At 35.4% G+C, this 14,237-nt stretch overlaps 1 protein-coding gene across 2 annotated transcripts in view; it reads right to left on the bottom strand.

The window, feature by feature from the left end:
- The window catches only part of FAT4 (FAT atypical cadherin 4), a 158,344-nt gene that overhangs the window by 56,676 nt on the left and 87,431 nt on the right, over positions 1–14,237 (bottom strand). For both annotated transcript variants that reach the window (XM_081077831.1, XM_081077832.1), the window contains exons 5-6: positions 9,342–10,264; positions 8,530–8,704 (exon numbers count right to left, since the gene is read on the bottom strand). In XM_081077831.1, the coding sequence (XP_080933957.1) occupies positions 8,530–8,704; positions 9,342–10,264 (1,098 nt within the window). The remainder of the gene's footprint in view (positions 1–8,529; positions 8,705–9,341; positions 10,265–14,237) is intronic.

Raw genomic sequence — 14,237 nt, 5'->3', positions numbered from 1 at the left:
ACTCAGCCCTGCCTCAGGGCGGTTTCATCTGCAAGGAACTCTATTTACCCAGAGCTTCACATTTCACTTCCTTAACTCTCTGTGCTATCAAAACTAACATGTCCAATTCCCCACTCTCTGTCCACTTAACCTGCTTTGTTTAAATTCATAATATCTCGTATCACTGGTGGCCTATGCATTATATTTTGTGTATTGCCTATCTTTTTGACTAGAAAGTAACCTGTATGAGGATGAGGGTGTATACTTTTTCACCACTGATCTCCAGTACCTAGAAGAATATCTGAAGAGACTGTTCTGCAAATATTTTCTAACAAAACAATATCAAGATACTTGTTACATATTAATATAGCTCATTAGAAGCATAAGAGTCTCATTGACTATAATCAAAATTCACTAATAAGGTCTATTAAATTAGCATCATAATTTTATTTTAATAAATGCAAAATGACAACTGGAAGTGGAAATTGGCAATATTATCATCTTCCTAATGAATTTTTAATGTCTTCTCCTGTTTAGCATTTAATTTGAACAATGCCTAAACTTAAGCTTGTTTTCAAAAGATCAGTATTGAAATTTCTGATTCCAATTAATTGGCTTCACTTAAAAATATTTTGAAACATTTATTTATTTGGAGAAAGAAAAATAACATTAAATGTTTCATTCAGTAAAGTAAAATGAATAGAAAAAAAATTCTTAAAATTGCATGTTTGGAAATCTACGTTATGCAGGGAGTCAGCAGATCTTGATTTTAAAATACAGTATGGGTAAGCAAGAATGCAGGTGAAAGGCTGAAATCCTGGATATTGTTCTTAACTCTGCCACTCTGGGTCGCAGGCTCTGGCAAACTGCCTAATTATTCCAGGCTTCAATTCCCTTATCTGGAAAATAAAGGAATCGAGCGGGCTCGCCTCCAAGAAGTCTTCTGGCTATAAAGTCATCATTTTACATGAGATTTCTCTAACTTATCGTTTTTTTTTCATATGCAATGTAAGTTTTAACATAAAATTTTTTCATTCTCTTTAAAAATCCTTCCATATTACATACTGAATCATAACTGTAACATCCCTGTCTTGTCATATCATCTTGTTTCACCGCTCTCTCGTAGACTAATTCAGTCCCCTGAAAGAGTAGTGGCAGATATTAATGGTTCACAGATTGTGAATTTACTGGTGAGGGCATAAGATCATATTATGTTATTATTTTTTTTTTCCTAAAAGAATAGGAAAAATTACTTGTATAGATGTATATTTATTGGAATAGTTTCTTAAATACCAAACTTTCCATAACAGAAATCGAAACAAGCAAAATTTTTCATATTGTTTATGTAAAGAGTCATAGGCCCTTGTATGTAATTAAACTATATGAAGAAAGCCAAAACCACATATCTGATATCTATTTTGTAGCTGAAAAGGTGCTGTGTATTTGGGAGATATGGAAGGTAAGCAGCACAGCATGGACTAGAGATAAGGTTTACCTAGAAACATCTAGAAGATAAGAGAATTGAATAAGAGCCAGAGGTCCAGGGAGAGTCATGAGAATATAGCTCAAACAGTATTTTAAGCACTTGAAACTGAATTAGAGCTGTAAAATGCTTCAATGGGTCCTTACATATGACTGCAATTTATCACATCGTACTAAACAGCACAGAGCATTGAACACTTGTGCTGCTTTTCAAAGCAAAGGTCAACTTGAATGACCACATCCAAAAACTTCTGGGATTTCAGCCGTGAGTTAAAAGATTTGTGCTTTTCCTTTTCGTAGGTCCTTTGAAAAATCTTCAAGTAATAAATATATAACAATAAACTAAGTATCGGTGTGGCAAATTAATATGAAATAACAATTGCATGTTGAAATAACAGGATGCTTATTAATTGATAACTAATTATCAGTTTTTGCTCACTGAATCATTCATTCACTCAACAAATGTTTTTTAAGCACCTGCTATGTTACAGGGTCTGTTCTGGGTGTTTCCAGAAATTCAGTTTTGAAAAAGACAGGACGTTTACATTCCACTGAAGGATGATAGATATTGATGGGGTAAACAAATTATACATATTCATGTATATTATATTAAATATAAGCATATAATTTAATGTAGCAATTAATATAAAGAAGAAATCACCAGGTAAGTGATGGAGAGTGACACTGGAGAGAGGATAAGTGGGACCATTAGATTGGCGGTCAACGTCCTCTCTGAGAAGTGGACATTTTACCTACATATAATGACAATGACCAACACATGAATGTGTTCTCCCATAAAACAACAACAAAAATGGCACTGGTAATTTGCATTGCAGTAAATGTTCAGCAATTGCTCTCCAGAAGCAAGTCACCTCAATTCATATAGTATTTCATGATTTCTGTAGTATAAATCCTACCACGTCGGCTGATTTCAACTTATCAACATGAAGACACTAAACACAGAGCTGGGAGATGACAATGTTGACCCTGCCCAGTTTAGCCTGGTGGGTACCACCTGATAAAGGTGACAGCGAATAGTGATAGAAAAGGTCAGATAAGCGGACAGAGGCCAGGTCACTTAACGCCACGTGGTCAATGGTAAGACACTGAAGTTTTATTGTTGGAAACGACTGAAGGGCTTTTCAGCAAGCGATGGGGCATCATGATTGAATTCATGGTTTTAAAGTTTATGAGCTGCTTGTTGGAGGATGAGTAAAATTAGGCAGTCAGGAAGTGATCGTATTAGCTCTGGCTTAGGCTAAGGTAGTGGTAGTGGAAATGAAGAAAAGTGGATAAAATTCAGGACAATTTATATATACGTATATAAATAAGTAGATATATAATATATATGTATATATATATAATATATATATATTATTAGAAGAAGAGTCTACATGTAAATGGACTTAATGATGTGGGATACAGAGAAAGGGGGATGGAAAATGATAACAAGGTTTGCCTTTAGCAATTATGAAATTGTAGACAGAGGTTATTTATGGAGGTTGGGGGTTAGAAATAAATCTGAAAGTTGTATTTGGCCTTACTAAGCTTGAGATGCCCAGCAAACATGTTGACTAATATTAATAGCTAAAATAAGTCCTTCTCTTATTTATTCCTGCCAATAAGTTTTTCAAGTAGGTATTAGTATTTCTATTCTATAGGCATGAACACGTCCAAGGTCGTGCAGCTAGAAAATGGCAGAGGTGGGATTTGAACCTTTTTTAACTCTAAAGTTATGTCTTTACCTCTAGAATATACTTCCATTTTTGTAAACTGCTCTGGGTTCCCTGATGAATTCCTGCCACTTACTATATTTAAAACATTATCTTATTCATTGCACATATGAGAAAGTGGTAAGAAAAACTCTCGTAAGGCCACTTCTTGGGAACAATACCAAACAGCGTGAAGGGCACTGACTGCTTTAGAACCAGCACTCCACTTAGAAGGAACCACCAGAGCTCCCTGCATCACTGCGCCGGATTGGAGCTTTAGCTCCTGGGAATGTCTACTTGCTACAGTCCGTCGCTCTAGAAGACATAATAGTAAGCAATAGAGAATGAAGGCAGAGTTATCCATACTTTAAATTAGAGTTAAACAAAATATCATCTTTAATTGAGTTGTAGTCTCAACTCATTAAGTTGCTGTTTAGTAATTTAATGCTATAGGGAAAGAAACCAAGGTAGAATTATGATACCCTGTCCGGTTTTGTTAGTTAGCAATGTGCCATTCAGTCCCCTGCACACACAATAGTGTGGTTTAGGCAGTAGACAGGAGTAGTGAGAGAGTTTCCAGATGTGCTACTCTTTAGCCAGGCAGTCAGTAAATAAAAATATGATGATAGTGGAATGCTCATATTTTCTCTAAAAAATATTCAAAGATTTAGAGGTTTTCAGATTTTTAAAAAAAATGCTGCTGTTTCAGTTTCTGCCATATTGCCAAAGTTGACCCATCTTTGAGCTGACATCAGGTAAGAATTTAAAAAGAGTAAAGTAAAAGTGATTTGTGAGCTAAGGAATAAAACTGTCAAACATTTCTTCTTATTTAGAACACTTTCATATTTTCCTGGTTTTTAGAACACTGCAAATTTGAGAATAACATGGCATCTGGGATCTAAAAGCTGCCATATTTTTTTTGAATTTTCTCATGTCATCTACCCATTTGAATTTTAAATCACAGCAGTGAATATGTATTTTACATCCTGTGTCAGGAGACTTCATTCCTGGAATATAGGATTAATCTGCCGAATCTGAAGCCTGATATCTACAACTCTCACATTCTCCCTTAAAATGGTCATTTATAATACTGTACCAAAAGTATGTATAGGAATTGAACATAAAATCATGGTCATCTATGAGTTTTAATGACTTTAAGATCATCTAACCCAACCTCTCTCACAATTTCTGATTGCTTTCTGCATGATCCCTATAAATGATCTTCAGACACCTAACTGAATACTTCACATCAGCGGCTTCAGAAACACCAGTCCATTTCAGCACAAGTCAAAAAAGAAAAGGAAAACTCCTCAAAATCTGTGCTTCCGGGCAAAGTTCAATGAATTCTCTAACTTCCAGCACCACCTAAATCTGTGACCTGAGATGCTAGTGCCACTGGGTCTCGCCTCTGCGTCCTGTCACGCACCCTGGTGCCATATTTCAGGCTTTGAATGACAAACTTCCAAATACCTTCATTTTACTGGTAATCTGAATTTTCCCTCTCCATAATTCCTAACTCTCCTATCTCAATACATAGTGGGCAGAATCTACACAATTCTCATGTAATGGCAACAATCCTTCATAGAAATTAGAATTACGTTTCTATTAAGTGTCCTCCTAAGAAGAATTCTAGGTCCCCGAGTTGCCTCAGCACCAAGGCTGCCGGCACCGGGAGCTCACTGACCCAGGACTTGGTTCAGGCTGAGTTTTCACAGTTTGAACCACGTTTTACTGAATAGCCTGAAAGCTCCTCCCCACAGGCTGAGGCAGCCCTGCCTATCAGAAGAGAATGCTTTTGACGCCATCACTTCAAGTTTCCTTTCGTTCTTGCTCTTTGCCCTCATGAAATGTCCTTTTTTTGTTGTCACTTGGATGGAGAAACAGCATCACAAGTGGTGGTTAAGCTTTCTGGTTAGCCCGCAAAAATCTTCCTTCACCATGATTTGGCTCAAGTACAATTTTCAAAATCTGTGGTCTTTTTAAATGGTTAAACACTTACTATGCAATTTATTCTTTGGAAGTTTGAAAAGAAATATCTGATACACAAAGAAATTCCTAATGTAGTAATATCAAAAATGAAACTAATGTGAACTGCAATTTAAAAAATGTTTTTTAAACCAATCCATTATTTTTTTTTAATAAGATACTTATGTAGTAAGGAACAAGGCAGAAAGTTCTAAAAATTTTAAAATGTTTAAATTGTACAGATCACGAGTCTTATTAAAATCACTACATATACTACATGATGGGCATATTTAACAATTTAACATGTATTAATAAAACCTTACAATACACTATTTGTAATTACTACTATCCCCATTTTTCTGAGGAAGATACTGAAATTGCAAGAAACACCTAGCCTGAATCACAAAGAAAAATTGAGATCAATTCAATTTCAAAGGCTTTACCATTATATTATATAGACTGTTATTGAGCTTGCTTTGCGAATAAAATAATTTTAGAAATGACTTTTTTTTCAAATTGTACTTACCCACACAGTAAACCCTTCCATACACCCTGAACCTGGAAGTCAGATATGCTAGGGTATGAATCCTACTACAGTAGTACCTTGGTTTTTGAATGTCTCCATTGACGAACATTTCGATTTATGAACACCGTAAATTTTATGGATCTATGGTATTATTAGAGAGTAAAATTCATGCTAAATTTGAAAGTTTAGGAGTTGATTTTTAAAGGTCTGGAATGGGTTGATCCATTTTGCATTACTTTCTATGGTGAAACCATGCCTCGGTTTTCAAACATTTCAGAACTCGAACGGTCTTCCGGAACAGATTACTTTCGAAAATCAAGGTACCACTGTAATTATTAGCTTATTATCCTAGGCAAGTTACTTAACTACCTGAGCTTGGGTTTACTGTAAGCGGAACTAAAAACACCAAAATCTTTGAGCTGATAAGAAAAGTAATGTGTAGAAATGGTTAGTGTATGTAATAGCTGGCACACTGCATGACACAGATATCAGAAACAAAAAACAAAAACAGCCACTCTTCTCTTTCACAATATCCCCCACCCTCGGCTGCACAGGCACACAAAATGATTTTTAAACTCTCACAGTTAATTGGTGGAAAACAGGCACTTTGTGGACATAGTTACATTCTTTCCCTGCCATGGCTTTTGACTTAGAATGTGCCAAAGTACAAATCCTCTGACGGAGCACTTCTGTGGGCTGTGCCCTGTCCATCCCAGGTCACCCGCACTGCTCCCCTCGCACAACCACATCCTGCTCCCCACCCTGAAATGACCTATGTGTGACACCCCCGGGGCCACAAGTTTGATAGTGACTGGTCCTTTAGCGAATTAGACTCTTGGGCCTGAGTTTTCCTCCCCAGGGTCATCTCCACAAAGGCCCCCCATTGCTGCGTGCCTAGAATCGCCCACACGTTTCCAGTTGTAACTGGACAGAGAAGCTGAGACTGAGATGTTTTAGTAATAACCATGGTTCTAAGTAACTCAATCTCTACCATCCCTTCTCAGTTTCATCCTCTCTCCGCTCCAGGTAACTGCTGAAATAGGGGACAGGCTGAAGCAATAGGGCATTGGCTGCATTTCACACATGAGAGCGTTTACCCTTGGTGCCCGCTGATGGTGAAGCATGGTGCCCACCACACACCTAAGGCACATCCTTCACGTCATCCTGGTTACCACACTTCATTCTGCTCAACAGTCTGCAGCATTTCACAGATGCATCAAATCAAAATGGTCATTCACACATTAAAAAATATTGAGAATTTTGCTTTCTTTCATAAACCAATAGTCTCAGAAAATTACACTCCCAAAAGTAAATGTAAGTAATACAGAGAGAGAGCATGGTCTCAGTTAATAATGAGTCATGCAATCGTCTGAATACTTAACATAAAATTTGTCATTACCCGTAATCTCAACATTTCCTCCTCTTTTACGAGAAGTGGTAAAATAAAGCAGTATGTCATATACTCAGAAATTGGTCATATAGAACAATTATATTAATACATTATATTCATTAAAAACATTTCAATAACAGTAAAAAACAATTCATTTGAAAACTCAAAGTTGTTCTTCTGTATCAGGATCCACACATCTACATGAGTGTATACATATGTGTGTGTGTATATATGTGTACATATACATGTGTATACACACACACAAACACACACACACACACACACACAGACACACACACACAGGGTGCCAAAAAATGTATACATACTTTAAGAAAGGAAAAAACTATTAAAATTACGCTGAGGGTAACCACTTTGAGCACCTCTTGTAATTGCAGCAGTCAAACGTGACTTGTATCCATCTTTTGTTTTCGGTATATATTATTACAATTTTAATAATAGCTTTTTCCTTTCTTAAAATGTGTACACATTCTTTTGGCACCGTGTGTGTGTGTGTGTGTGTGTGTGTGTGTGTGTGTATTTATTTATTTATTTTTAATTTCGGTCATTTGAGGTTCTAACAAATCAGCCTGGCTTAAAATAATTTCAACACAATTTTTTAAAAAAAATCAACATTATTAAATTCTTTAATACTAAGTTGTGACAATTTTTATAAATGAATGTTACATAAGGACAATGTTCCATAATTCATTAATATTTTGGAAATCGATTCATTCAATCATTCATTTACTCAACAAATATCTAAGCAACAAATATTTATGTCTTTCTTCAAGGCATAAAAATTCTTTAAAAATGTGTAACTGTTTCAATTTGAATTAGAACTGTTCAATATTTATGAATAGTCAATATATGCAATATGAACTAGTAGTAAACAATATTACTTTTTTTTAGATAGATTGTATTTTATGCTACCTAGTATACAACTTTACGTAAGCGCTATTTCCAACACTAAAGCTAATACACTGCTTTTCATTATTTCTATGGTAGTGCATAATATTGCTAATTCAGGGAGAGCTCTGAGCTCTCACTGATACACTTTTTGGAGCTCTGTGGGGCCTCATCAAATGCTTATTCCAGCTACTTACAATTTTGCAGAACCTAAGGTCCAATAAGGGAGAACTCTGTACCCACTCTCTTATCTCCATAACCAGTTAGAACCATCTGGATGTTTTCAAAGCTGAAGTACTTGAAATGCCTCGTGCCTCAAGTAGTAGAGTACCAGGTCACCCCCAGAGGTGACCTTTGTCTTATAGGAATAGAACTTAGTTTGTAATCTGCTTAAGCCCTTACCATTTACATATAAATCTCATTAACTGATGTAAGTGTTATAAATTATGTAGCTACAACCGGAGTGCCAAACATTAGTAAATTTCAATAAGCGTTTAATTTAAGGTAAATAACAATATTTTCATTATGAAGACACTTTACACAACCGAACAAGGTTATAACAGACTTACCTGAATCTGTAGCTGTGATCACCAAGACGAAGTGCTCCTTGGTTTCACGGTCCAAAGTCTGTGTCACCCGAAGTTCTCCACTGGCCGAGAGAGTAAAAGCACCATCTTCATTACCACCAAGTAGAACATAGGAGACTTTGCTGTTAGAACTCTGATCGTCATCTCTCGCTACCACCTGCAGAAGAGAAGAATAAGGGCCACGGATTAGTAGAACTAGCATAAGTTATACCACAAAATAAAATGTATCATTAAACATAATGAGGTAGCATCACATATACTGATAGCAAAAGGTCCCAAAGATACATCTTTAAGTTTCAAGTAAAATAATTAAATGATACAGAGTAGCATATATTATTTGTGTAAAAATAGACATAAAATCAACGCATAGTATTTTGGGAATAGGGCTTCTCAAAAGTTCTCAACAGCAGTTTCATCTGTAGTTGGATTTCTAAAGGGGTAAGGGAGAACCATGTTTGCATCGAAGTCTTCAAACTTTTACATCATTTTAGTTTCTTACTATGTACAGATATTACTGTTAGAGTAAAACAAAATTCCAAAATACACAAATACAAAAATGTGTGCAACTTGAATATACACAAAAGAACACAACTGAAATGCAGTATTTAATCTACAAGGAAAGCAACAGGTTCTGAGGTATAATTTTCATAAACTGTTCCTTTTCAAGATCTGCCATATCTGCAATGAAGCAATTTGGAAAAGAATGAGGAAGAGAGTGGGGGAAGCACGAACATCAGAGTTAAATTCAGTGTCTTACAAGGAACACAATATTTGTTTTCTTTAAATATACTGACCTGAAGAATTGTCCTGGGCAGGGTCCCTAAATTCTCAGGGACATTTACAGAATACGGAGATAGCTCAAATACAGGAACAAAATCATTTATGTCCAGTAGAACAACGCTGACAGTGGAGGTATCAGTTCTGGGGGTACTGCCCCGATCTGTTGCCTGAACAGTTAAAAAGTAAGTCGGGGTCCTTTCTCTATCCAATGGCTTGGCCACAGTGATGGCACCTGTGACGGAGTCAATCCGAAATTCCTGATTGGTGTTACCATCAACGATGCCGTAACGAACCTGCCCGTTTGTACCTTCATCACCGTCTGTTGCACAGACGTGTATTATATCCGTTCCAGTGAGTGTGTTTTCATTAATCTCCACTTTATACGAAGCCTGTGCAAAAACAGGGCTATTATCATTGATGTCAAGTACCATAAGTACAACCTCTGTGGATGAAGAGAGAGGGGGTTGACCCTTGTCTGTAGCCACCACTGTCAGAGTATAGTTAGAAACCTCTTCTCGGTCCAGTTCTCCAGCGAGCTTCACTTCACCATCAATGGTCCCGATACTGAACTTGTTCCCCAAGGGGTCCAGCAGGGTGTACTCAATATAGCTGTTTGGGCCACTGTCTGGGTCAGTTGCTTGAGCTTTGAAAACAATCGTATCAATAGGTGTGTTTTCTGGGATGTATGTCAGCTTCGGGGAAAGAAAGGCCGGTGGGTTATCATTTACATCCAACAAAATAATGGAGACTTGAGCAGTGCTGGTGAACCTGGAGGCTGGCAGCTGTGGCAGGTCGTGCACCTGGACGACCAGGTTGTAGAAAGACTGACTTTCCCGATCCAAAGCTTTCAGGACCGTCAGCACACCGTCCCTGTCCACTGCAAACTGCCCCAGGCTGTCACCTGAAGCAATGCTATAAGCCAGTCGGGAGTTGATCCCTGAAATGACAGGGAAAAAGTTCAACTTTCTTAAATGTGTGCCATTGCAAAGTAAGCTGCACCAAATTTTTTATAATATGAAACTGCATATTTGATATACGATGCCTCCAAACACACCTCTTGGATGACTTAGCTGCAGTTAATTTTCTTTGTCAATAATACATATGCATAAATCTTTTTCTGGTAACATTTGATCTGAAAAGATGTTTACAATCTGGTGAACAAATGATATATATATACTGCTTGCTATTTACTATGGTGTTGAAAGCTTAAATTATACAAGAGGAAAAAGTATTACAGAGAGTAAATGACTTTCTATACATTTCTTTATTTCTAGGGCATAATTCCTGAGGGTTCAGCATTAACAGTGCCACACTCTATACTATCAGCCAAAAATTTATAACTTCAGTAATTTATTGAGGCCGACACCAATTTTCAGAGGAGGGCAATAAAATTTTCTGATGTATGGCATTAGTCATGGAAGCTTTAAGGCAACTTTTATATTTCTTGTCAGACCAATAAGTACTTTTTAATTCCTATCAGGCACCTGGCTAATGGCCTTTGTGAAAATAATTCTCTCTCAAATTTTATCATGTATATTTAATGTGTTTTAAAATTATTCTTTGAAGGAAATGTTAGCAGTAAAAGTATACATGAAAGGCTCCAAATATGAGTGCTCACACAATTACTAGGCTATATGTAGATAATATTTTATCTAATTTTCCTAGGAACATGTGTTATTTTTAATTAAAAAAAAATGATATATAATTCCTCATTTCAGAAAATGGTGGCAGACACTCTTTTAGCAAAGATGATGTGGAGAATGAATCAGCCTATTGTTTTAGTAAATAATTTAAAGGCAAATAACAGGGAGGCAGTGAAAACAAAAATGAGATCTCCTGACCCAGAATATTATTTCCTTCACTGTTCCATAATGCCATGTGCATTTTAATATTTTATCATAGAAAAACACATTGGGATATTGGAGGATATTGTAAGACTTGCTTAGAAATATATTGTGTATCTGGATAATCCATCCTTAACAAATATTTTATACTCTGGAATTTTATACTAAGGAATATCTATTGAGTTACAGAAATCACTTACAAATATCTCTTATATTACTGAAGTTAATTACAACTATTCAGGTGTCAGAAATGATGTCCACTCTTTGCCAAGAGTTTTCTAGAACAATCTAATCACCCTTTTTAACTTTTTTTTCCTTGAAAATTACTTTCTCAGGACTCCATAAATACTTGAGTTAGCTTTTGCCTTTTCTTGAAACGCATCAAATTCCTTACAAAGGCAACTTTTAATTAAGTAATGGAATTTTCTTTTCTACCAAGCAGGGCCTGCCTGTTCTTAAAAAAAAAAAAAAAAAATGCTAGAGTTATTCTTTTCCTGTGATTTGATGGTCTCTATTAAATGTCATTTGTCTACATATTGATGCAGACAAGAAATATTTATGAAGATAACTTTCGATTACTGGCTTATTCACAAAAATTTCTAGGATAAACAAGGATTGAGTGGATCTTCGAAAAGGTAGGATTTTTCCCTTCACTATGAGTTGTGGCTTTTAATCTTTATAGTTTATTTAAAACTATTTCACAAGTGAATAAAGCAGAGGTTATACAGTTCAGAATACTTAGGACTCGGAGAATCAGGAAAAATAGGAATAAATAAAGCTAATGGAGGGCACAGGTCAATTCACCAGCAAGAGAGAAAGAGAAATCTAAGATCTGGATAGAACAGTGTCAACAGCCTACTTCAACCCCTCCACTTAAAATTCCACAAGTTTGGGGGAAGGAAAGTTCCATCCACTGGTGCCAAAAAAAGATCCATCAACTGGTGCAATACATGAACATATTATTTTCTAAGGCTATATATACAAACACGCACACAAGTTTATATATGAATAATTAAAATAAAAGTAATTTGATTTAATATGTATATGTTCACGTGGTATATTTTATATTATGTGTACATTTTTTTAAAATCAAATTACTCTCTGAGGATATTTTCTGCCTTTCTTATGGCTAAATGCATCAGTGAATACTGAATTCTTATTCTTTGAGGCACAAATTCGGACACAACTATTATTGAAAAAACGTTATGAAAACTTCTGGATAAAAATAATGCCAACAAGCAGAGATCTAAAATTTAGTTCTATGCAAGCATATAAAATCTTCCACGCCTAAGATCAAAAGAAATAAAAATACTGACAAAATTGCACATGGCTACAAAGTGATGGCCTAGCAGTTCTCCATAAATCAACTGGAAAGTAATCAACTAAATCAACAATCGGAACACCCTTCCTCCGCTGTGTATGCTGCTTCCTTGAGTAAACAACTAAACTATAGAGGCAAAAATAGAACATGATACCAACATTTTATAGCCTTGTTGTAAACAGTAGAACAGCCTATTTTCTAGGGAAAAAGTTTGGTGGGGTAGGTAAGTGGAGGAAGTAATAACTATTAAACTTTAACTTGAATTGTGAAAAAAGAAAAAAATTGATTTTATATTCAAATTCATACTGATAAATATATTAAGTTAATAATATTAAAAATGAACCGATGTCACTATCACTATCTTTGAGGAAAAGAACATCAAAATATTAACTAGTTTTGCACAAAATATCACATCACCATCTAAAAAGCATCTCTCATCTCCGGAATAGAAACCTTACTGCTTTAATTACAGGCTTTGGAAGCTGCCTATATTGCACTGTACAGAAAAGGACTTTTCATTTCTGACAAGTCTAAGTGACATAGGGCACGTGCTCTACCTCCAGAAAATATGTGTAGACATATTGAAACTCAAAATTCTCCCTGAACATTTGTAGTAGTCAAGTAAAAAATAGAGAGTTCAGGCCATTTTTCTCCCTCTGCTTTTTATATCTAATATTAGGATCATGAAACAGTAATACATTTATTTTTAAATTCTATAATTTATCCAATTGAATTTAGTGGGCTTTTATAGCCCATCTGATCTTCAGACTTAAAATGGTCCATATTTCTAACCACTTGTGCTCAGGTCTGAAAGTGGTTTAGTTATATGATTCTTTCTGGCAGCTTTACTGTATATATGTGGTTGTAGTATATATTTTTTCGATTTTTATTTCAGTCTCGTGAATTATTTAGTTCTAGGAAATGTAGCACAGAACTATAGTTCTGTGTAAAAATGTGTACATTTGTTCACAATCCATAAATGTTGTCTATTTCTATAATGAATGAGTATTTGTCAGCTTATCATAAAGCTGTAACACATGGCACGGCTTCAGGTAGCATTCATCTTTGTGAAGCAGCTCCAACAAGGCTGTTAGGTCACTGGACTATGAAAAACATTCACAGGTCAAATGACCTGCACTTTGTACCAAGCATATATAGGTGAATTGTCTCAGCGATAATTACAATCCTTTAATTCTCAAAACACCCTACAACTCCCCAGTATTTTAAAGAGTAAACAAGATTTACTTCTAGAATAGTAACAAAAAAATTACCCAAACCAGAATATTTCCATAAAGTTCAATTTATAATAGTTTACCTCAATATAGTACTTTTTAAACTGCACACACGGAAGCCTTGAGATTAGTACACACACTACTCATACTTATCTTGTGAAAACAGTAAAATATTCGCTTTATCCTAATTAAATAATCATGTAATCAAAAGTTTTGGGTTAAACTCTTGGAGAATATTGATAACAGAAAATCTTAAATTTATTATTATGTAAAATTTCTTCACCAAAAAAGTTGACAATATTACCTCATCAGGAACATTTTGTTCAGAGATTAAGATGAATTTGTTAATTTTAAAAAGTCTTAACAATACTGTTTGGAAAATACTTTGAGAACTCCTTAGTGGGACTGAGTTGGCAACTTTAGCAAAGTTACCCTTGTACAGTCTTATCATTATCCTAAAAATTCAGAGAGAACAGGAATTGTTTCCTATATTTTAGGATCAAGCACAGGAAA

The sequence above is a fragment of the Rhinolophus hipposideros genome (genome assembly GCF_964194185.1).
Source record: "Rhinolophus hipposideros genome assembly, chromosome: 16".
In the NCBI taxonomy this organism is placed as follows: domain Eukaryota; kingdom Metazoa; phylum Chordata; class Mammalia; order Chiroptera; family Rhinolophidae; genus Rhinolophus; species Rhinolophus hipposideros.
Note: the sequence above shows the minus strand (reverse complement) of the source record. Positions and strands in the feature narration are given on the sequence as shown.